At 37.8% G+C, this 24,716-nt stretch overlaps 1 protein-coding gene across 1 annotated transcript in view; it reads right to left on the bottom strand.

Moving 5' to 3' along the window:
• The window catches only part of SLIT3 (slit homolog 3 (Drosophila)), a 260,861-nt gene that overhangs the window by 138,057 nt on the left and 98,088 nt on the right, over positions 1-24,716 (bottom strand). Inside the window, exons 9-11 of the mRNA XM_009318576.1 lie at positions 17,723-17,794; positions 5,698-5,841; positions 2,824-2,987 (exon numbers count right to left, since the gene is read on the bottom strand). Coding sequence (XP_009316851.1) covers positions 2,824-2,987; positions 5,698-5,841; positions 17,723-17,794 — 380 coding nt within the window. The remainder of the gene's footprint in view (positions 1-2,823; positions 2,988-5,697; positions 5,842-17,722; positions 17,795-24,716) is intronic.

The raw sequence follows: 24,716 nt of genomic DNA on the forward strand, positions 1-24,716 counted from the left end.
TCATGCAAAAAGCACTTCCCTTTCTTCTCTTAATTTACTGAACAATCACATTTTTTCTCATGCCAGGTCCTTCCTGACAGTCCCCTTTATGACACTTTACAGAATTCAAATGAATGTGGAAAACACACAGACTGCTTCAGGACAACCTCAGAATTTTATGACTGCAGAACTGGTCCTTTCCCTGATGTCAAAGTATTAGGCTCACTTAAGTTTAACTACTCACGGATGTGATCCCAACACTGGCTGAGTACCACTACTCCCACAGAGGTCACACTTTCTGTGCATCCTCATCACTTCTCAAAGGTCAAAGACCAGGTCAGGACAAAATCTCTCACGTTGCTTCCTTAACCAACCCCTCATATTCACGGGGTTTTCACCCACAAAACCATCTTTCTGACATGTACTAAATGTATTAAGCAAACTACATGAAAATATCAGGATCCTGAAACAAGAACCCTTTGAGAAAAGAGATGCACATTTACAAAAGGATTTAAAAAAAAATTTCATTTCTCATACACTGAGCAAAAAGATGTAAAAACTAGACAGGGAGAATCTCACAGCCAGCAAGGACACTGACAAGTTACTAAGCATTGCCATCCCAATGGGATTGTGCAGGCTCATCCCTGGATAACACAAAGTGCTGCTCAACAGTCTGACTTCGAATGATGAAGATTCATACCTCATGGACTTTTCTGCACAGAGACGTGCTGCGTTAAATCCTGGGATGAAACATATTCCTCAAAATGAAAACATGGAAAATTCTTGCTAAATGCCAAGTCTGAAGCAGCCATGATTCAAAGGGACAACTTGAGCAGAACAGGTGCCAAGGATGTCTGTTCTCTGGATTGATTTACAAACTAAGATTCTTCTAAACCATTAGACGTTCCCCCTGTCTCACGTGAGCAGACCATGAGTCGAGTTCAATGTATCTCATCGCCATCTGGAAACTCTACAGGCAGGATATCTTCTCTATTGAGTTTTTGAATAGAATTAGTTTTCATCCAGCTGAAATCTTTGTTCTGAAGCTGTACAATCCCTGCTCTTTCCTTCATAACTCAGGTTTATGCCTTTTCCATGTGGTTTTGATATACTCGTAGAACTGGAGACCGAGGAAAAAACAGCCTAATGCCTCAAGGAAAGGACCCCCAAGGTAAGAACTCACACAAAATATTATTCTCAACATCACCAGGTACTGTGTTCTGCATCGTTGCTCTTCTTAGCTATGACCTTTCATAAATGATATCAGATGGTGTTGCCTTATCCAATACCCTGTACTATTGTTCAAGGCATGCATGCATATACATAACATTAATTTCTCTAGCCTATTAATAAAAGCAGAAGAAAATAACAATGGCAAATTGGGTACAGATTTATACTGATCTGTTTCTGCAGTCTACTTTCCTTTCTAAATTATATTTATGCATTTTCATTTCCAGTTTCTTTAAATATGAATATTACTGACTAATTATCTTGTTACTATGATGGACACAATCCAAAAACCTAGATAAAAGTATGTCATAATTTCAGTTCTGGTTATGAATTTTGTGGTTTGAGTCACAAGTGATTGAAGACTTTAACAAGCATGCCCAAGAAAACCTGACTGCAAATGAAGTTATCTTTATTTTATTTTCCCCATAAAGAGAAAGTTTAGCTCAGCATATTGCTCACAGAGATACACAAAGCACAACGGCTTGTTTTGGGCTGCTGCCATTCAGTTTCATGCTGCATCCCCATCTAGGGTCATTAATCTTTTACCACCAGGAACACAATTAATCATGGTATTTTCTTTTCAGAGGAAAAAGACAAAAATCACAGTAATTTTTAGAGAAAACACTGCAAGGTACTCCATCAGTAATAGTCATTTTTCTTCTCAGTACACACTAATAGATTTGCTCACTGAAACCTGCTTGTCTTTACAGTATACAAAAATGCAGTAATCTAAAATACATATAACCAGTAGAAAAAACACATGAAGAAGCAGTCTGCTTATCTGTGCTGCATAAGGCAATAAATGTCCCTTTACTGATAGCTGGACCATAAATAAAGAATGGATACGGTTGAGGAAAAGGTGTTTATGTTACTTTGGAGGTTATTTTCAGGTGGAAACATTTTTCCATCTAGCTCACAAAACAAAATCTTTGCCTAAACTATGATGCAAGTTTTGATTCAAAACTTACTAAACCAAAAAATCTTACCAACTTCACTGGCAGTTTTGCTTGAATTAGTGCATGTTACTTGCAGATATAAAAAAAATCTATGAAAGTATGTGAATCGATGCCATCCCCTCACCCCCAGCTTCACTCATCCTAGGTTAGAAATGCCCATTGCCAGTTGTATAAAAATCTCACTCATACTGTTCTCAGCCTTTTAGGACTGAGAACTTACTTGAGCTCAGCTCTCATTAAAGTCAATAAGAGTTCTGCCTGAATACGAATGATGATCCATCCACCTTCCACCCCTTCAAAATATGACACTTGCCACATGGATTCATATACATCTTCATTGTTTTCTTTAGACATTTTATAACCTTGTAATTCTTTTAAAATTAAATGTCACAAGCTTTTCTCTTTTTTCTTTGTTTTTAAGAGACACGCAGAAGACAGCTATAGACTGCCCGCTTTTTTTGTTCTTTTTTTTTTTTTTTTTAAATCCATAAGGTAATTGGCTTTCTGGAGAACTAACTTAATTTTCCAAATTTAATTTTAAAAGATGCTCCATAATATCCATTATAGCAAACACTGTCCTGCAGATTTGATTAGTAGGCTCTCTGGACCTGCTTATTTCTGAATTGAAAGTGCAGTACAGCCTGGATAAATGAATTACCTGAGCAGCGGAACTTCTTGCTCTTGATCTGGCTGATTCGTTTGTTGGCAAGGCGACGCGGATTGCTGCATCGAGCGCCGCTGGTTTCTATCGGATTATCCTGCAGGTAATCAGCCAGCCACTTCAAATGGCAGTCGCACACAAATGGATTCTGAGCTAAATGTCTGTGAGAAGGATGGGATGTTTAATCAGAAGTGACCTGTGACACTGTACTCCATCACTGTGTTTCACAAATGCAAACCTGAAGAGTAGAGTAATTGAATAAGCTTCCAAAAACCCAGGCCTGGCGGAAACCACACGAGCTGCACATGAATGGGAGAATTCTGTGAGCTATCACATTTCGTAGCTCATTAAGCCTGCTCAAGTCCTTTCACAGAGGAAACAAAAATTAATATAGCAAAGCCTGCTTTAAAGGACACAGACCTCCTGTCTACAAAGTCCAATGTTTTCTCTTGAGAGCTTGATATGCTGCCTTTTGAGAGAAATGCACCTTTTTAGATGCACCTGACCTGAAGAACATTTTGTATCTTGGTTTAGAAGAAATTTTATTGCCAAGCTCAGTTTCCTAGGGATCAAAATGGGAATTAGTTAAGTGCCTTGGGTCTGTGGGCAAAGCCAGAAGTGATCCAGAGGCCATCTCTCAAGAGTGAAATTGATATTTGCATATACTCATCATTGTAATAGTATTCCCCTTATAGGTATTTTTTCCTGGACCAAAAATTTTTACTTTTGAGACTAAACTGTTTATGCAAGGTAGAACTTGACTCTATCCTTCCCCAAAATTTGCACAACATACTTCCCACACAATTGGAAATAGCTGTAATAGCATTGATTTTAACTGGATATTTAGACTTTGTTGATAGAAATCTGCTGGAGTATCTTAGAGAGAAACAGTATTTCTCTGTTGCTGTTATGATTCATTCTGCTTGACAAAGTTGAGCACTATCAGAAGAGTTTGCCAGGTCTTTCTCAGAGCCTGATTCCGATCTCAGTTAAGTTAACTTGCACCAGTCCCTCTAACTTCTAAGGGAGCAGGACACAGCTCTCCAATAACTGCAAAACAGTTTAAAAAAAGACAGATGTTTAAATTTAGTTTGGACAGAGGTGTAAAGTTATATCCTCACAAGAACTCTGCTCTGTTACTGTTAGTGTATTTTTTCCACCTGTAGAAACTTCTTTTCTTTTCTGTTTGCAGTTATATTTATGAACTGCCACTTAACAGACTAAGTATAAAATACTACAGGGCAAGGGCTGTCAAGGAGTGGGAAGAGAAAGCATACAAAGCAGAAAATGCCTGAAGAAACTAAAGATTACTGTTGTAGTAGAGCCATTCCTGGTGTGAACAGTCCAAAGAACAAACAAGCATATACAGACAGGATATGGGATTGGTTTTGTAGCTCTAGAAAAAAGGCAGAAAATGACAATCACTTGGAGTACTAAAAATGGGAGAATGAATCAAAACATTTCATGAAAAAGTGTCTCAGTGTGAAGCAACAAGTCCATTCTAAGTCATGGCCACTAGGAGTACCAATAAAACCCCATGGAAACCAAGGAGAAATTTTTATAGCTTAAGGGTGTTGCCTGTTGTTTAACTTGACAAATCTTATATACCTCTGTAAATGAACCTTCTCTGTCACCCTTGTTTACATATTATATCTATGTACATATATAGCATGTTGCAGCAGAAGAAAGCATGGTAGAGGTGGGGGGGCAGGGCTGGGGGGGTTGTACATGATTATTTTAATGCCTTAATGATTTAAGCAATATATACTGGCCAGGTATCTGTTGGAAATTAAGGTTGTGCTTGTGGCTGCACAGGTACATAGGACATAGCAGGTACCCTGCTGCTTGAAATCATCCCTATTAGTTCATTTTCATATGAATTAAAACATTTATAAAACTAATTTGGCCAATGCATTTCCAGTATTAAAAGATATAGGTGCATGTCTATAGATACATTTCCAGTACTATAGTATGTGTGTCTATATACATATATAATGTGCATATATATTCTAGTATGTGTGTGTATATATACATACACATATATATGTTAATACTGGAAACGCATATACTTACATAGTACATAAACACAGAGCCTTATATCTATATATGCACACACAAATATATATAAACACACATACACAATATTGGGTGAGGGGGTTCTTCCTTGTTTTTCATTTATATCAGGCTGCCAACTCCAGCTCTGAAAGAGTATTATTTACCTTATTATCTTACTGCTCACAGCTTTAGGATGAAACCTTCTTCTGTAAAATATTGAGTCATTTCTATAATTTTGCTTCCAATTTTGCTTCTGATCCCTCTTCTTCTAATGCCTCCAATTCAAAGACTCTCAGAAAATGTTTAGTGGATTTTCTTAATGGATCAAATGGATCAAAAATCAATGTATCGGTTCCCTTACGTGGAATGTCAGCTGAAATATGGTTTCAGAAGTCACAAACTGTACAGCAGGACTCAGACCCAGTAAGGAGAGATGCCAACTCACTAGCTGTTGAGTTGTTGGCATTAAAAACTGTTAAGTAATGGTTTTAATAGAATCTGCTGTTCATATATTGTACAGAGTCAAATTTATGTATTATCTTCCCAACAAACAGTATGAATGAATTACTCTGGGAGCTTAATACACTTATGACATTTATGTCACTATGGACGGACTGTATCGATAGCTGGCTGTGCTGAATTTATGCAATACTTCTTTATCTTTCTCCTTTTATTTCTGTCAGAAAAGGAGGGGCTACTACCTTGGGGTCTCTTCCAAATTGTCTTAATGTCATATGCAAAGCCTTTGCAAAGAACAGGCAACATCTTTGGGGGAAAAAGAGAGAGCTGACATTTACGATATGCCTGCATACTCACAGAGTCTGGATTGATCGGAGAGGTGCAAAGAGCCCTTTGCTGATGGTCTGCAGTTTGTTGTCATAAAGAGATAGCAGTTTGAGATTATGCAGACCTTGGAACGTGTTTACCCTCAGGCAGTTGATCTTATTGGCATTGAGAAGCCTGAAAACAGAGGAAAGGTTTATAATTCATTAATCTTGTAATAATCAAATAAAGATAGACTGAACTTTGGGGTTAAATCTAAAAAAACATTAACCCAGTCATCAAAGCCAATCCACATTTGCCTGTTACATTAAAAAGGTGAAAAAACCACAGTCAACATTAGTACTCTAATAGCTGGGGAATATACAGCTAACAGTGCTAGCTATCTTAAAATACTTAAAAGATTTTTTTTTGTTATGACCAGCTCCCTCCCCCCATTTGTTCCAAATTCTACACAAACATTTAAAGAAGTCTTCAGCTTAATATACATAGAAATGGCAAATACTCCCCACCTTGCTATTCCACGCACACTCTCATACACAAAGTCCACAATGAAAAGAACCTTTTTTTTCAGTTTTCTCTACCAGCAGCTGTCTTAAGTCTAACTGAAATTCTGGAAGTTTGACATCTTTTGATAAGCAGTGCAGGGTTAATGTGATCATGGAAGCAAAGAAAACGTGATTCTCCTCAGAGGCAAGAAGAGAGAAGTGTAGGGTCTGGACTAAGACTTACTGAAAGGCAAGCTCACTTCATACCTAAGGATAGTCAAGCAGTGGAACAGGTTGCTCAGTTGTGCAGTCTCCATTGGAGGTTTTCAAGATGATACCGAATAAAGCCGTGAGCAACCTGCTCTGACCTAATAAGGTGACTCTGCTTTGAGCAAGGGTTCTCCAGTCTCATTGGCTAGTGACCACCTGAGGTCCCTTCCAACCTCCATTGTCCTACAATTCTATGAATCTTCTCCATTCCAGTTACACCAGATTCCTGTGCAGTTGTGGAAAAGTAGCACAAAGGCAATTCACATCCTTTTTTTTTTTTTATATATTTTGCACATCTACACAGCAGCCAGTTGGCAGAAATAATCAGTTCAGCCAGAAAATCTTGGATAGTACTTATGCAAGTTCTCTTAGATTATCCAGCCAGAGTTCCCTCACGTATAACAAGAATATAAAACCCCAACACAAGCTGGATCTCCCTCTGAGACAATCAAACACGAGAACACTTAAACTGTCATTGTGATCTGCATATGTGGTATTTTACACTTAGAAGGAAAATAGGCAGGAAATGACCTATTCTTCTTACAAAAGCCAAAATCCACATCTTTTGACTACTACCAGCCTCAGAAAAATAGTACTTCGCAAACAATATATGCTGTTAACTCAGTTCTCCTGGTCACAAAATTCTTGCTACTTTGTCAATGAGTTTGAAGGGCTTAATATTGCAACATTGTGGCTCTCTATGAGGCACCACACTAGGTTAAAAGACAAATGCGTTTATACATAAAAAGGAAAACACATCCTGCATTCCTCAGCAAGCAAATATACCATCTTAAACACACCTCTAACAGCACAGGGAGCTTCCATTTTCAACAAACCTCACATAAACCACTACAGCCAACAGGGCAACCTATCAGGGAAGAAATGCATGCTTGATAGCTGCACATGATGCTTTTCTTTTGCTCCAAAAAATAACTTCAGACGGTGATTCCTCTCCATGGCACCCTGCCTTTGCATTGCTGAAACCTTTGGAACATTGTACACTCGTTACAGCTCTCTGCTCCTACTGTCATTTTGGCAGAGCCTCATTACTGCAGTAAATGGCTACAGTAATTGTGATATGTCAAAGATGGACACATACTTGGGTAGAGCCCTTTTCTCAAGGAGAACAGGAATGCAGTGCTTTGGAATGAGAGGGCACCAGAGCAGAACTCACCTTTCTAGCCAACAGAAAAGTCAACATCGATTTACCTGAATTTTCTCCTTAATACATCACGGAAAAAGAAGCTTGACATTAGATAAGAGAAAGTCCCATAGAAGGCAATGATGGATAAATGAGGTTACATTTTTGCGTGAACTAATAGCTAAAATAATTTTATGAAATATTAAGCAGCAGTAGTTTGATCCCTCTGTAACCTGTATTTCTGTGACTGATAATTATGTGACACCTAATCCACACTCCTGTTAACTCCACCAGAAGTAACAGGGTAATTTTCATATTAGGCTACAGGAACAGTTCCATGCATTGGACTTCTGAGATTTTGCTCCAGCAGCAAGCATCAGTGTCATCTCTTACTATTTTCTTCTTTGTCCAAGCCAAAGCAATCTTCATTCTCTCTTGGGTCTCGCACATTATGCATTTCTCTTTCAAACTTGTACATTATCTTTTCCATAAAGAACAGGTTAACAAGTCATTAGAAGGCAGAATCAGCTACTGAGTTTTGAACAATATCCCCAGATATTGTACAATATGCCTCTTATGAACAGATATGTTCACAAGGACAGGGAGTAGAAACCAAAGGATTTATCATGCCTAAGTGGCATTGACATATGAACAGACATGTTCAAATGCCACTACAAATCCTTTGGTTTCTACTCCCTTCCCACATTAATGGTCCCACATTATTTTCAGGTAAGGCACATCAGCTTAGATCGGTTGTTCCATGACAGAGGCTTGGTACCTAAGTTATACAGGAAGAAAACTGAAAGCAAGTATGTACTTTGATTTATTTTGCTAGATGCTATTTTTTTCTAATATTACAGTAATATTTTATGTTGCAAGCAGTTCTTCTAACAAAGCATAAAGCAAAAATGAAAATAACCTCAGTAATAAGAGAATTTACAACTGAACTACAGTTGTATTCATAGATGTGGACAACCAGCATGTCTTTTTGTGATTCTTAAGAAATGCACACATAGCAGAGCTGCACTGTGCAGATGCTGTTCACTCCTGTGCGAAGAGTGGGCTTGAAGCCTAACAGCCATTGAACCCACTTAATAAACCCTCAGAGCAAAGCTGACCTAGAACTGCACTGAATACACAGGATTTGAATTCGTTCTCTGATTAGTTTCAACAAAACATGAATAAACCCAATACTGGAAACTAGAATTTACAATGTGGCAAGTTTTCCTGGCATGAATTTCCAATGACTAGATTCATGGTAATATAACCTGTGACATTTCTGTAAGAGCCAAATACCAAAAATGAGAGAAACTGACCCTATATACAGCCACAAACACAGAGGCACACTCTCTCCTTTAAGCATCAGAGAAAGTAATTTGGAACAGGAAAGTGCTTGTGCAGACTGTTTAGAAGTGGGAATTCAGGTACTACAGAGCTTTTCTGAGGTGACAACACCTATTCTGTATATCATCTACACAATATATTTGCAGTACCTAAATCTAAAGAGGACAGATAGTGTGCTCAACAGTGATACAGACGTGGCCATATTCAGTGGATCATGAGATAGATGAATGTCCTATTTCTGATCAGAATCAGTAAGAAAAGAGGGCTGGTGGTGAAAAACTGTGAGAAAGCAGAATAAATCATCCCTAAATTTTTTTCCTCCCACTTACTGTGAGTTAGAGGATGACTTTTGGCCAGAAGCATTAAGGTTTATATTCCTTTCAAAACTCGGTTATTTTAAAATATCCCCTCTATGGCTATTCCCCTATATAACTTCAAATTCCTTGCTTAACCTTTCTTCACTGTCACAGCCCCCCTAATGGCATCTCATTATTAATTAGGTATACAAGGCTAGCCTCACATGGAGTTAAAAGTAGTTATAAGAATTTTTTTTAAACTAACACAAAGGCAGATGAGAAAAACATATTCTAGGAAGCAGAAACACTGATCTTCCTTAAACACTGAACCATGCTGTAAAACATACTAAAGGCTCCTTTTCATTGGATGCACACCAAAAGAAGGGACAATATTAAAAGTTAAGTCTTATTTAAAAAGAATTACATGGCATTTATTTTGCACCAATATATGGTGAAAGTAAATTCCACTAATTTTCCTATTTTGTTATCAGCTTGATTGGATGAGATTTACACACGGCCTCCAGATGTGGTGCAGCATTCAAAAGGAGGTTAAAAATTCAAGTAGAAATAAAACCGCCTGCTATCCAGAGGGATGATGGGTTATTAACTCAAGTCTCCATTTTCATCCCTCTGGATATGTTAAAAACATGAAGAAATCTCTTGCAAGCCTAGGACCACCACAGAATACAGGAGAACGGTTAAAGACCTTGTGGTTTACACCCCATTGAAAGCAATGAGCAGAGCAGAGCAGTATTACAATTCCATGAAGCCATTTCCTGAAAAAGTGGATTTGTCCACACACATTGAAATAATAACGTGTTTCAGCTAAGCCTTTTGAATGAATGTGTAGTGAATTGGCACTGTAATTGTATCAGATGCTCGTAAGCACCATCTGCATAATTAAGATGGTCCCATAATTGAATTATATGCCCAAGCACAGTTTCAAGTGATTAACATTTAAATAGCATTTTGAACTCCAAACCCAAAATGATTGAAAAAATTGTTTGTTAAGAGCAAATGGGGATGTTTATATGGCTTTTACCCTTAGCAATGTTTTATTTTCAGCTCAGTGAAGTCAAGTAATCAAACTATCAGCAAATAACTATGTAACTCGAGAATGAGACAGCAGCCTAGCAACCTTAACACATGCTGAAGACTGCAGGTTGATTTCTGTTGCTACAGGATGGACCAGAAATCATCCTACATTAATGAGCCAAAAGGAAAGCGTCAGGGAGAAAAGCTGCACAGAGCCACTGGAAAAATTCTCTTTCTTTTTCACTAGCTTTGTGTTTTGACAGCGACGACAACATGATGAGAATGAAAATGTTCGGCATCCCATGAACTGGCTGGCACATCCCACATGCCAGACTCCACTGGGGAAAATGAGAACTCACCAGAAAAAGGCAGATGTAAAATGCATAGGAGACTTGTAAGGAAGAGGAGAACGGGGTAACAGTTTTGCATGGGTAACAGCAGAACACAAATTGAATATACATGACTTTTATGGAATATCAAAGGCTTCACCTACATTCAAAGGCACTATACGGCAGCAAAGAAAGGACTCTTGGCAGAAAGCATTCCTTAGGATATACAATACCTGTTACAAAAACGTCAACAAACTTTTTGACATGTTTTTTTCAGCATTTTCTCTTGAAATTTATAGGTAATCAAGTGTCATCTTTGATTTAACACAACTTATCACAGGAGAAAGCTGAAGTGCCAATATGGAAGTATCTAGTCAAGTACTCCGTCCTCCCAGCAGTCAATGACAAGCAACGTCTAATGACAGAATTGTGTGTGCCCCTGCTTACTTACTGGCAAGGTTCCAGGAACGTTTTAAAATGGCCTGGAGTATAGGGGAGCAATCTGACTGCCTCTCACTGTGTCAAGATATTTAGACATCTACTAAAATTTACACTTTCTAATGTGATGACTGACCACTAAAGAGTCTGTCAGTGCTTCAGTTGATAATAACCAGTGTGAAATCATCATGCTTGCTTGAACCAGCTTCAAGTGTTTCTCCATGTTCAGGAAACCGGATGATGGTGATGGTGATGACAAATTTATTCAACGTAAATTAAAATGCAAAAGTCAGGAACTGATAATGAGTCAAGAAGGAAGCACAGAGCACAGTCTGACAGTCCTGTTTTGGAGAGATTTTAAAGGCCTCCTTTCATACCTGATCCAAAAGACACCAACTCCAGTTGAACACCATCCGTAAAACAATCCTGTGGTACTTGTGTTACTACCTGGAGAATTATAAGCACATGTTGTCGTAGCATCTGTACTTCTGTTATTCAAAATATAATATTGTCCAATTTACGCCTGCAGATAAGGTCACAGCTGATTTTAGATAACCACATGATAATTCAGATGCACAGCAGACCAAACACATTTTCTCAACTTCCTGCGCTATCAGGGAGTTAGTTTCTTGTGTAATAATAACTAGGAGAGTTTCTGCCAGATGAGTCCAGCTTGGAGCACTGGTGTCAGAAGAGCTAATGAATTACACACTGACGTACGAACTAGCGGTTGTTTTGGGAAGCTGCATGCGGACAGGCTACAGAAGTGACACAGAAAAGGCAGATGCTGTTGCAGTCTTTCATTAGTGCTTGACTGTAATTGTATTTCTGTGTCTGGCAGATGCTGCTCCCTCACTTTACCAGCAGTTATTGAATTTGGTAATATCACAATAGCAGCTTAAATGCAGAAATCTGAAGGAAAAAAAGCTTGAGGCAAACAGCTTGAAAACAATTCTAAAGCTATTAAACAGGTCTGTGCAGAGAGTATTCTGTCCTGGACTAGAAGGACGAGGCTTGCATAGTATCTCTGCTGCAGCCAGAAATATTTTGAGTAATCACGGGAAAAGTTCGTATGTCATTTTGCTAAGAAATTAGAACCACAGAACCCGGAAATGACATAGGTTGCAAAGGTCCTCCAGAGGTCATCTGGTCTGAACCCCGCTCAAAGCATGACTGATTTATAGATATTTAATGCAGATAGCCGCTTTATCTGAGAAAAAATTATTTCATCAGATCACAGGATAATTCAGAATGGCAGGAAGCTTGAGAGGTTTCTTGTCCTATTAGACTGCCCAAAACAGGGTGAGCTGTAAGGTCAGACCATGTTGTTTAGAGTTTTATTCAGTCTGGTCTTTAAAATCTTCAAGGTCAGAGAATGTACAACTTTCTGGGCAGCCTGCTCCACTGCTTGACTTGTCGTTGTGAAAGTGTTTCCCCTTACATCTAGTCAGAAGTTCTCTCTTTAACGCTTCTTGTCTCTTCTGCATGAAAAAAAGTAAGAACTCCATGGAACAAGAAGATTTTATACATCACTTAAAGCTCAGAAGATTGCTATGGGGAGGAGGAGAGACTACTGTGCTATAAAGGACTTGGAAATGGAAAACTGTAATTCCTTTATTCTGGCATTCATATACTGTTTGCATCACTGTTTAATGACACTTATGTATGTAACGGTGTAATGTGTACAATACAAAATATTGGAATTGATGTACATTCCTTAGAGTAATTTTGTATTTCTTTTTTTTAAAATACTTTGTATGGGTTTGTGCTTCAATGGATTTTCTTTGAGCTTCTAACAAGCTCCAAAAGTATACAATAAATAATTGGTAGATCCTATTTTAAGCTCTTAAGTAATGGGATTCAATTTACAATTACAAATCAACACAAGCACTTCAAACTTGGCAAATTTGCCATGGAGATATTTTCCAAGCAACCTCACCAGAAGAGCTATGGGAGTACCAAGTATCTCACTATTCATCCAAGGAGAAATAGCATAAAAAGCAGGTTAAAAAGGAGAATCACTCAAAGCAAAATTTGACCGGTAGAATTTTGGGAAGACTGATAATAGCAGTTTCTGAAAGAACACACACAACTTGTTGCTTCATACAAGTCTATTTTGAATATAGGTCAGTTGAAGTTGTAAATATTAGATCTAGTTCCAATTTTAACCCAGGTTAGATGATTGGATCTGGAAGTCTATTTTTCACCACTTTTGAAGTTACTTTATCTGTCAATATGTCAAACTCCAGGCACCAATATGATTATTGGTCTTTTCCAACTACAATGTTGAGTTTTCCCTAATGATCAGACATTAGGAGAAGGAGGCTGTAAGCTTTTGGCTTTGCTTTATGAGAGAGGAATACAACAAACCTCTGATTTCAATATATATGTACCCCAGGAGTATATCTACCTATAGCAACATCAAAACAGAGTCCACTATACGGATTCTTTCTTGCCCAGAAAGCCATGGGGATCTCAACCATAAGATTTAGGATCAACATGCCTGAGCACTTGTATGATCAGTAACTATGCAAAGTAAATTTCCTCAAGGAAAAGGATTTATTGAAAACTGATAGTTGCCAGACATTTGAAAAATGAGATTTCATCCCCTATATTATTTTGCTATACAATCTCTTTAAACAGTAGAGATTTTACGATACCTTCTTGTTTCAGGAAATAGAGCACTGTGAAGCACACAGTGTGTAACTGTAATAAAAAGGCTCCCAGAATGTTTGTTTTAATATGGTTGCACAGAGGAAAGTGTATTACTTAGATACGAAAACTACTGGTTAACAAACTTGGTACCCATTATCCACAGCTCACTGTCTTGAGCCACTTGACTCACTGTTTCACTGCAGACTGGCTCTGCACATTTGCTCATGTGGGAGCAAGCAGAGCAACCGTCAGGTTTATCTGTTATAGGGCTGCTGAAAAAGAAAGAGCTGTGCAGTGTTATGTTGTGCCCCCTGTGCAGTGACTGGCGGATAGTTTGGCAAACGCAAGGGCCCCTGAAAGAGCTTGTCCACATTCCAGGAAAACTGAAAGGCAGGTGAGAAGGACATTTGGTGAGAAGGACATTTAAATATATTCCAGTTTCTAGACAGACCAAGGTTAGTCTAAGGCCTCCTGGACAGGAGTTCAAACTGGCCACAGCTAATGGTTACTTGAAAATTTCCACCTTAAGCTGAAACCCTTTCCATTCTTTCGATATTCAAATGCAAGCTACATAAACAACAATAATTAATCAAACACTATTTCACAGCTTGGACGGATTGTTGCCCCAATGAAATGAAAGTTTCAGTTTACTGTAAAAAAAAAAAAATCAAACTCCAGTTAGCCCTTTCTGGAAAACAGTATAGCGCTCTCAAATCCAAACTGACCTAAAATTCTCAGAAGACACTTGATCCAGCCTGCTGAAAGAAACTGTATGAAGATAGGGTACAATAGCTACAGTAGCTTTCTAGCATCCTCTCTCCTGGCAACTTCAAACAGGATAAGGGAAATGACATGGTCCAAGAAAAGCTTCTGTTCCACAGAACGGATGTGTAGTTGGCCTTCTATAATAAAGTATGCTGCTGTGTTAGTTACAAGTGCATATTTAGGAAGACATAAGGTTTGTGAAATCAGCAATTTAACAGAAATCCAACTGCGATTATTTATGTGGGGAATGTTAACTACTTAAGATAGCTAATTATAATGAAGACTTCAAAAGCAACATTTAAAATTAAACCAATAGGGTTTAAAAAACCCAACAAAACCAACAGCCCCCCCACCCCCCCCACAAAAACCCCTTAATTATCTAACCACGCCTGGTTATTTTCTTGCCAAATACAATATAATATTGGATTACCCACCTCTGTCTTATATGACAGAAATAGAGAATTCTAATGCTAGCCAGGTGGTCTAAAACTTGTTCTGAATTCTTCATTTCCCATACACCAAAGTCAAATGGGGCAGTTTAACATGCTGTCATGCCTGAGCTGAGCATTATTTTACCCAGCTACAGTGTTTCTGACATCAGTGGTACTGTCTGCAGATGTAAGGCACTTACACAAAACAATTTTGCCAGAGTAAAAGTGGAATAATCTGGGCCTATATTGTGGCAGTATGTTTAAACAGAAGGATAATGACATTTCTGAGAAACTCTGGTGAGTCTTATACAAAACAATAAATAACTATTATCTGCTCTGCAATTTCACAGTAATTATTTTTTCCTTCTAAACACAATCTCAACAATTTTATAGAGAACCCACAACGACTCCCTTTTTCTGATTGTGTCCTGCTTTACCATAATGCCAGTATATTTTCAAAAATGCTCCAGCTCAAGCTTAGAAAATTATACTGGCTACCAGGATACCTTAATCAGAGCATTCTTATCAGTGTGTCTCCAGACTAATAAGAAAAAATCCAATCTAGAGCCCACTGAACACTAAATAAGATCTAATCATAGGGCACTCTTCCAACTGTTCAACAGCAGGTCTAAAACCAACAAATGCCATTTATTTTTTTGGTATCCATTAAAATACTACAAGCAACCCCATAATAGCTGCTTCGAAGCCACGATCAGAAGAGTGTGCAGACATTTGTTTGCATTTAAAGCATGATCATTCAATGCTCTCCTTGCCAAAAGCTACTTTACATTCAAACACTTTCAAGAAGACCCTGAAAGGCTTCAGAGCCACAATACTCTGGGAATCCCATAACGGGGCAACCTACTTACATCTTCTCAGCTTGAGCATGTTTAAACTGTTGAAGTACAACACCTTTTAATGGTTCTCTGGCATATAGATTTTGCTCCCTTAACAAAAAGGCACCACTTGAGCTAATTCGGACTGGAAAATTACTGCATCTGGGCTTAATTCGTTGAAAGCCTGCACTACGCGCACACAAGGACTACAGTATAAAGGTGTTGAAACCTGCTTAATGCTTTATGCAAAGTTTTAGACCCACATTTTTACGGGGTGAGCCATGTGTTGAGTGATTTTTTTTTTTTTTCTCTACTGGGAAAGATCCTATCTGTAAAGTGTCCTGGGTTAGACAGAGCAACTGTGTATCACTTCAAACTTGCAACGATAAAATATTTGCGGGGGAGGACTATGATAAAGCTCAGATTTTTTTAATATAGTTTCTTTCTCAGAGGTCAAAGTGGCAAGTTAAGTTTTAGCTCTCCTTTTGCTTGCAGCGTCTTCATTGTACCGAACACAACCCGAGTCTGACAATGACTAACATGCCAGTTTTGTCAACATGTACTGAGTACTTACATGTACTTTCATGCTTATTGTTCTCATACATGGCAAACTACCTCCCCCCTAAATACACAGTCTTCTCTTACTGCACAGGCTGGCCATGAAGACACTGAAGTACTAACAAACTTCTGAGATATGGGACAGGAGAGAGGAAAGGAGCTGCCAGAAAAAGTATGTGCAAAAGGTGAAGACAAAAGAATTGGCTGTGTGCAGGAGGAGATAAACAGCTTCCCACCATCGCAGCTCAAGGATTGTCATAACCAAACCACATGTGCTCTTGCTTGTCCTTCTCTAGAATAGGGTGGTCCATGTTTGCAGTTAAGATCTTACGGATAAATTACACGTCTGAGTAATCCTTCAGTTAACATACAGAGCAATTTCAACTATTTCCTATTTTAGTTCTTTGGCTTTGCTCATGGATTTCTAATCTAAATCTATGCTTATTTTTATATAGCATATAAGTGCAGCAAAGACTGCAATCATAGAGTGACACATTCAATGGTGATCACGAATTTTTGGATATTCATTTCTGGTTATGTCAAGACAGAAAGGCTTAAAATAACATGTCTAAAAGCTACTTTTTATTTTATATTTTATATAATTTATCATTTGGGGGTGGAGGGTTGTGTGTGATACAAACCAGAATGGGTTAATTTACCATATATCACCTTTACTTTCTGAGTGCATCATCCATGGTGGTAATCAGAACGTTAGGAATACATATTAAGCTCACTTCACTTCTGCTCCCTCTGCTGACTGGCTGAAATAGTAGCCGATTTCCTTCTCTTTGAAGGAGTTACTGGTTCCCAATGTGATTATGGAGACAAGAGTGAGTAAAATTTGCGATTTCACATTTGGCTTAGGAAATTTTTTTATGCTACATTAATAAATACTTTAGAGTGTATGATACATATCTTACCCCTAGTCATGACTGTGTGTTAAATCACACATGGCATAAAATACTCAAATACACAATATATTCTGAAATCATTTCTCTTGCAGCTAAGCCACATTTGGCATAATAAGAAGATGGAACTGAGTATGGCTCGCAACAATAAGATCTTTCGTACTGCCATTTTGCTTGCAGTGCAGGTACTTGCAACACAGTAGCCCTCAAGGATCTAGATATTCAACCACAAATGCTAAATGTGTAAAAACAGTCAGATGGCATCCCCACCCGCACATCAGATGGTGACCAAATTTCCTTTCTTGGACTTCACCGAGTCTCTCATTTCCTCCCCACACGTAAATCCTCTGTGTCTATTACCCATTATACACACTGTGCTATAAAACTGTTGGCACCTTCCTTTTGGTTTTTTCAGCTCTTGCCTCCCTCTTGCATGACACGGAAACAACAGAAACTCACGTCCCAGTGAGTTTGCAGTGGAAAGGTGATTATATTAATGTCAGAAGCTGAAAAAACAGTAAATCTAGCTAGTCTGTACAATAAAGAAGAGGAACGGATCATACTCACAGCAGCTGCAGAGACACAAGATCATCAAAAAGGCCCTGGGGAATCTCTGTGATCTTGTTTCCATAGAGCACTCTGAAAGATTCAGGAAGACAAAATAAATCTTAAGTAACAGACCAGTTTAGTGTCCTCCCACATCTCTGCATTATCATCTTCATTGATCTTGTGCACCATGCCCAGGATCTGTGGGCATTTCATTTAACTACTGATCTCATTTTCTTTTCAGAGAGCACATGGTATTAAATGAGTCGTTATGATTCAGGCTTCGTCTGGTGTTGGAAAGCATTTTTAATGTAGAAACTGGACATGATCCAAAAACTGTATCCGAAAAATTTTTCATTCTGTTGAGGGATTTTTTTCCCACTCTTTTTAGAAATATTTTAACCATTGAACGGCACATTGTCTGATGCAAAAACCTAGAATTCTGCTCAGTGATACTGAATTGAAAATCCAGGGAGCGCAAGCTGGTTGTAGGTAAAATTTCGTGTAACTGAATCTCTTAAGATATAATAATTGGCATGAAATGTGACACAGGCATCATTGGATAAAATATTATGGCTTCACCAGCTGCTGTTACCATTTCAACTAGCTAATATAAAGAAATTTAGCCTGACCTGGAAATAGACATGTATTTCAGAAACTCAAAAATACTTTAGGTATAGTTTAGTTATAAAAATCAGTAAAAATTTAATAACACAAATGACAGTTGCTGTATATATTTATTCAACCACAAATACATATGACCTGATATCCATGATTCAGTTTTAATATTAAAAATATTTCCCTTTTTAATGGAAAAATGCACATACAGTATCCTCAGAAATTGAACTAAAGGGAAAAACAGACAAAACCACTGTTATGCTAAGATGTGTTACCTAGGGATCAGAGCAAAATCATATATGACAGGAACACCTGAATTTCAATCATGGCTAAAGTATTTACTCATGTCATTTCTGCAAGTGGATAAAATGTATCAAAATCAGAAAGTGAGTTAGGAGCTTATATGGGTCCTGGTAAACGGGAAGAAGATTAGGCTCCCTCTGAAAATTTTATGCCTTACCTAAACATTTTAATAGACTTCAAATTGGGAAAAACAGTATTTATGTAATTTCTATGCTCTACATAGGACATGTTAAATCGTTATAAACCAGCTCATGCCAAAACTTTGTTGCTTATGTGTCACTAAACTGGTTAATTCCCTAACTTTTTAATGTGGAATAATATGTTATCAATGAATCAAATAGCTATGTGAGGCTTGGCTGCTGGCTGAAATTCTGGCTTACCCTGTCTTTCAACATTTAAAATACTATGGTGAGTTGAACATAGTGAAAAACAAACTCTTAGCATGATGGACCATTTACAATACCCCCTGGCCTTCCCAAAGTATCGCCACTTCAGTTTACTCTTCATCAATCATTGGAAGTATATCACCTCTGTGGGAGAGTTCCCAGATCAGCTCATTTCTGAGCCTAAATAAAATGAATCTAAATAAAATAACACCGCTTAGATATGAAAATCTAAACTTGAAACTTCATTTTTCATTACTTTTGTATTTTAGCAGGAACTGAACTGCTACCCAAGAAACTAATGATCATCTAGCATTATATTTTCTCTAAACTAATGTAACATAATTTCTTTTTATTGCAGAGTCAGGAGGTTGGCTTTTAATGTGCTGTTACAGTTAGTGTTTTTTGTGAGTAATGAATGCTAGTACCACTAAATTTTTCTAATTGTTTCCTAATTTCAGCTTCAGAAGACACAAACAATTTCATACTTCAATAAAATTTCATGCAATGTACGTAGATTTTTATACTCCACCCAAAACTAGACAGAAATGATGGCTGAACTTTGAAAGGTCTAGCAGGTCCATTTAGTCTCAAAATAAGAGATAATATTCAAGTCACTGAATTTCACTGGGCTCTAAAACATCCAAATGGCTGACTCACAGACTTCTTTCTAAACAAAGTAACTGATGTGAGCACCTGTATCAGGAAGCAAAACCTCTGAAAATAAATTATTAATAAAAGGTTAAAATATTAAGTTAATGCCCATGGAATCCAGTATATTTCCACTTCAGTTTCCACTCTTTCTGAACAACATTTCTTTAGCAAGTAAGCTCTGTGATGTTAGATGAACATCTTCCTTAGTTTTGTGCAGCAGCAGGATCATCTATGCTGATCAATAATGCATAATGCTATAGCATATAAGAAAGAGTTCAGAAGCTAAGCTTTACAAAATGCCCATGGAAAGAAGTAAAAAAATCCCCACTCCAGACTAAGGGTTATTCTGGCTGTAGAGGTAAAAACACCTATGTAAAGTAAAACTTTAAAGAAATCTCACCACTCACCCCCAGCGCAGTTGTTAGTTATGGCACTACTAAATGCAAATATCAAAGTCAGACTCTTATTAGAGTCATTTTTCATTTGCTTTTAATGTAAGAGTCAGAAGGTCATAGTGCAGTGTTCCACCGAATTTTAAACCTTGGATGTGTTTATACATCCTCTTTATTATTCTGAGTGAAATAAAACAGATTAAAATAGCTTATAAAATAAAAGAAAGCTTCAATTTTTAGAAGCCATGAAAAGAAAATAAGCATTTTCAAACCTAATTGGGCTTATGTGCATGTGGCACATTAACATTCGAACAAATTAACAGCTAAACAAAAGTCAGTATGAGAGCTCAGGCACTTGTCTCTAATTCATATTCATGTACAACACTACACAGAGCCGAATTAGCTAATGCCATTGTCTGCCTGCCATGCCAGAGCTGAAGTCAAACGGTCGTACAGAAAGAAGCAAAGAGGAGGGGAGGGGAGATACTTAATGCATTGCATCTCATTTCTTGAGTTCCTTATTTCCATTTACTCTAATAAAAAGCACAGAAACTTTTGCTTTCCTCAGAGTTCTCATTTTTTCTGTTTAAGAAAGGAAAGCATACCAACAAATATGAATATTGCCCAGGTTCTTGATCCAAGACGCTTTTGTCCTGAATGTACCAACTGCTGCACTCCAAATAGTACTATGAATGAGTTAGCCTGCAGAAAAGTCTGGCCAGGTTAGGCACACTCCGTTATTGCAGCCGCTCTCCTCTATGTCCTGTCATTCTGCCCATCTCACTAGCATGCACCGCGATGTTTCCAGAATAGCAGCTTTGGGGATAAAAGAAACCAAACAAAAACCCCAAATAAAAAAATAACTTCAAAAGGCCATATAACAGGAAACTCAGCCAAGTCAATTCAAGAACTTCATTTAAATCTCCAATGATATTACCAACAGAGATAAATTTTAGGAGATTTGCCTATGGCATTACAAGTTCTAAAAAGGTATGTTCACTTGCATCCCTCACATATGTTGCAGGACATGCAGGTGTCCTGGCTACTGTGCAAGCTTGGCACAGGAAATACAACCCTCCTTCTATCCCCTAGCACCTGGAATTTTAGACCCAAAATATTTTTTATTAAAAATACACTAACAAAGTTAATATGTAATAAAAATAAAATCAGCTCACTAATTGCCGCCAATAGACAGCGAATCAGTGAATCAGAATGACATTTATTACAACACAAAAAAATTACTAAAATTTTTAGTGTGTGCTCCTGATTGTTCATTAGCTTCTCAACTTTGCTGGGAGACCAAGTTAGCCACAGGTCTGACAAACACCATTTACTGTCAGGTGGAGAAGGTATTACCCTAATGATGTACATTTTGGGAGAAAGAGAAAAGTGAGCTATAGCTTAATTCTGTATTCACGATGCTAATCTTAAAAGTAGCAACTAGAGACTAAGCCAAAACTGACTGAGAGACCAATAGGTATCCTTTTTCTTGCTGTTCCTTTCTTTCTCTTCTCACCACACATGGGAGTCTCTTTTACAAAGATGGAAACCAGCCTGAATGGAGAAAACAGTCATAAGGATGTGCAAACACATCAGACTTGTCAGTGCATGAATTTTATTCTTGTCTTTTCCACAAGGCAGGTATATCTAATACCAGAATGACCAGTGTGAACAATCGTTCACTGTATTTTTAACTCAAGCAAACTTTTCTCAAATTTTTTGCAGGTGGCTTTCTAACATCAGCAAGTTGCTGTTATGGCACAGGTGCAGCTGAGCCGTCTGAGGGCTATATTCTTAGTGGCACTTAGAGCCATCAGCTTGCTAGTTCACAGCTAAATGCTTTCAGCATGGCCACAAACCACGAGCTGCAGTTCTTCAAAAGTACCTGGCAGATTGGCTCACAACTTGCAGCAGTTTTCAGGCTGCCATCAACCTTCCAAACAATGGGAAGGACAACACACATAAAGCACAGACCCCTGGCTGCACCGCAAGCATTGGAGGAGATCCCTGCAAGAAGCACCCTATTCAGCTGAAGAGTTATTATGGATCTGCAATAAGAAATTATACAAATATATAAAAGTCATAATGAGGTGTTATGTTTCTTCAGCCTGATTCTGGCATCATATTTTAAGATTCCCCAAAAATGTATCTATTCCAAGACACAATTAAATATTAAATTTCCAGTTAAACAATTAATTGTTACTACTAAACTTCAAGTTTTGTAGATTAATCCAACTGATGTTCTAAGTAGTTAAAACTAAAGATTAAACGGTGAAAACAGTCACTGCATAGATTCATCTAAAAGCTTGGGACATACCAGGCAAAGAAAGCATTGGAAGCACACATAGCAACACATATGTTATCTTGGGTGTGAATGTAATTAAGCATGTAACAAACCTTCAGCGGCAGGATCTTGAAACATAAAAGTCTCACTGATTCTTCACAGTCTCTAGAGATTCTGATCTCTTGAAAAAGTTTAAAATTAAGCAATTTGCAAAGACTTTACCTTTCATATGCACTGAAGTTTAGCATACCACCTTCTAAGGGTGTGAAACAATAATAGCTGTGTTGTCTTTATTTTACAGTTCATCAGCCTACCTTACTTGCAAATGTAGTTGCAATTTAGCTGCTTCGTTAAGTTAGATCCCAGAATATAGAGATTTTTCCCTGGAAGGTGACACAGAACTTTTTGGGGGTATGAAAGCCTAGCACAGAACCCCTTACTCTGGACCATATGGTCTCCAGCTAAGTGTTCCTTTATTTTGGCTTGGCTGAAACATTCTTACTGAAGTGTCAAATTTTGACTTTATGCAATGTCTTTTTCAGTCCTCAGAATGCTTTTAACTTTCCTTCAGACTGTGAAAACAATTCTTGCTAGGAAGAATTATATTTCCCAAGCTATGTACAATGGCACAGGCTCAATAAGAATTCAAGTTTTCAAAAGAGGAGGAACTGATAGGGATAAAAACAGCAATAAATTTCTAATATCTGGAAGAAACTTAGACATGTAATTTTTTTTCCCTGCACTATTTCATATTTCTTCAGAACAAGTTAGGCTAAATAAATCACAGTAAAACTATCCAAAGCAATTTGTTACCTTAAAATAAGTTTGGCAGTTATTGCAATAGACAGTTTTTTATTGCAGATTTCAAATCACCATGAATGACATCACATACATCATCACCCAGGAGATGATGGTCTAAATGGGACTGCTGTGTCAAAATCTAAGCTGCCTCTTGTCTTTGTGCCCAGGCTGATCTAAGCTTTGAAATTGTTCACTAGTTTAATTCAGTATATGAACAAAAGCAAAGGAATTCTCCCTCTGCAGTGGTCTAAAATTTATTCATTCAGTTTAACACACTGAAGGCTTAGACTATTTTGTCATATCTCATAAAATGTCCCCAGACAGTCTGGATGTGGCCTTCCAAACCTACGTTTGTGGGAAGTTTACTGACCCCAAGAATAACATTTATCTTTGATACTATTAACAATAACCAAATGCTGATACAATCATCTCACTGATATTAGACAGATTTTGAGTTGATTAAATGAAAAATTAATTTACTTGAAAAAGTGCATGCAGCAATCTTGAAACATGAAACTATTTGTAACTTAGCCCCCATGTTGTGCGCTGTTATTAACCACTCCAACTCCAGCAAAGTGCAATTCTAACTGTAACACAAACACCATGTACTACAAACAGAGCATTTCTCAAACTTTTGCTTAAACTTAAGATAACACACTCTTTTGCAATCAACCAATTTGGCCACACTTCTCAATGCAAGGGTGCTATTTGTTCTCACGTTTATATGGAAAGAAGTATTGGATGGCAAGACTAATCCCTTCAACACAAAAGCCATGGCTACATTACCACGGCTCACTTACATCTGTGCTGCTTACTGTTTTTTTAGATTCAAATCATTCTAATTATTTGTTTCTCATCTTGGATATTTCATATGGTCCCAAGTACTGCAGTATCACTACATCTCACAGCCTTTAATGTATACACCCTTGTACCATCTTTTTGAGACAGAGAAATACTTCCACTTTTTCAAGAGGGAAGACTTTGGTATAGACAAGCAGTTTATTTGTCCAACAGCTGTCACTGAAATTATGCAACATAACTTCTTCCTCCCAAATCCCACAGTAGCATCTTTAAGACTAAAGACCCTTTTTCTCAAGCCCTGATCCACAACACCCTCCATTCTCCACAACGGCTTTACAGCAAGCTCTCCACAACTCTGCTCTCAAAACCAGAGGCTGGATCTTACTGTATCTTCAGTTTTGTCCATAAACAGGTTTGAAGTTTGGTTCATACCAAAAATATGCTAAGGATCTAAGCCTTAGTGGAACTTCAGGAACAGAATTAAATCCACAGAACATACAGACCTAGAGCTGACCAATGACTCACAGAGCCGCCTGCATGTGACACAAGAGGAAAAGGAGAAGCCAGAAAACTCTGGGAAGAAGAAAAAAACTTTCTTAAAGGAGAATGATTCCAGTTCCTTAATTGTTGTCACAACCAGGAAAAAAAAAAGTTATGTACATTCCCGAATATTTCTAAGAAAAACAGAGAAATTCCTTGTTCCACACAGTCATTATATGAATAGGGAAAAAAATCCCACTGAAAAATGGGCACGGAGAAAACAATTTTTTTTTTTCCTG

Source organism: Pygoscelis adeliae, unplaced genomic scaffold (genome assembly GCF_000699105.1).
Source record: "Pygoscelis adeliae isolate BGI_AS28 unplaced genomic scaffold, ASM69910v1 Scaffold42, whole genome shotgun sequence".
In the NCBI taxonomy this organism is placed as follows: Eukaryota; Metazoa; Chordata; class Aves; order Sphenisciformes; family Spheniscidae; genus Pygoscelis; species Pygoscelis adeliae.